Below are 1211 nucleotides of genomic sequence, written 5' to 3' on the forward strand. Positions count from 1 at the left end.
TTTATTATAATTATATTTATATTTATTATTCTTTTCTGCTGCAGATCATCACTCTCCGTCTTCTCAAGCTGAAACTCTCGAACTCGCTTCACCAAGTGGAGGGTAAGATAATATTTTTTGTTTTTGTTTGTTCTTTAATTAATATAATATAAAATTATATAATCTAATTATAATTATAGAATATAATAATAATGATAATAATAATAATAGGGTGTGCCTTTAGAATAATATTTTATTGTTTTAGTTTCATGCATATATTAATATAATATTAATATTAATGATAATGTAATGTATAATATAATATAATATAATATAACATAATATAATAAATATTATATTTATAATATGTTGTTTATAATGCAGGAGAAGACATGTGCGTATAGCTTCTCTTTCTTTCTTAGAGTCTTCAGCGCATGCAAATGCAGAAGAAGAGAAAGAAGAAGAATAATAATTAAGTTAAATACTTTTCTTCTTCTTTCGTCAATGCGCAGGGCCCAGGGTTATATATATATATATTATATATTATATATATACGTTTTATTATATATGTTTATATATAATATTGTATATATGTACACATATATACATACATATCCATATATATATATATATTTATATATTTATATGTATTATGTATATTGTGTGTTTATATACATATATATATATATATATTTACATATATGTCTATATACACAAAAGAATGAGAGTGATGAAGATAATTACTGCAAATATTATTATTATGAAGTTAAATAAAAAGAAGAATAATTTCTTGACATCGTAGTCTCTCTGAAGTGTATAGGCAGCTATGATGCTGCACTTTGCTCTGCATATGCTAATAATAATAATAATAACAGTAATAATAGTAATGATAGTAATAATAATAATAATAATAGAAACAATAAACAAGCAAACGAATAAGTGAATAAAGATAAGCAAACAAATATATAAACAAACAAATAAATAAATAAATAAATAGTAATGACACGGCATTGCATCTGCTGCTGTCTGCTGTACATACAAATTATTATTATAATTATAATTATAAATTTTTCTGCTGTGCTAATAACAAAATTATTAAATATAATTTAAGCAGTGGCTGCTTCGGTGTATGCAAACCCTAATATATGTATATATTTATAATATATATTTATATATTTATAATATATATGTATATGCATATATATATGTATATTTATATTTATAAATATTTT

The 1211-nt window shown here is 21.2% G+C and overlaps 1 protein-coding gene across 1 annotated transcript in view; it reads left to right on the top strand.

Moving 5' to 3' along the window:
• The window catches only part of EAH_00066550 (hypothetical protein), a gene marked incomplete at both ends in the record, with an annotated part of 1530 nt that extends 1082 nt beyond the window's left edge, over positions 1-448 (top strand). Inside the window, 2 exons of the mRNA XM_013396352.1 lie at positions 45-102; positions 364-448. Of these exons, the coding sequence (XP_013251806.1) occupies positions 45-102; positions 364-448 (143 nt within the window). The remainder of the gene's footprint in view (positions 1-44; positions 103-363) is intronic.
• Positions 449-1211: the final 763 nt, after the last annotated feature.

This window comes from Eimeria acervulina, genomic scaffold (assembly GCF_000499425.1).
Source record: "Eimeria acervulina Houghton genomic scaffold, Eah_scaff2455, whole genome shotgun sequence".
Classification (NCBI taxonomy): Eukaryota; Apicomplexa; class Conoidasida; order Eucoccidiorida; family Eimeriidae; genus Eimeria; species Eimeria acervulina.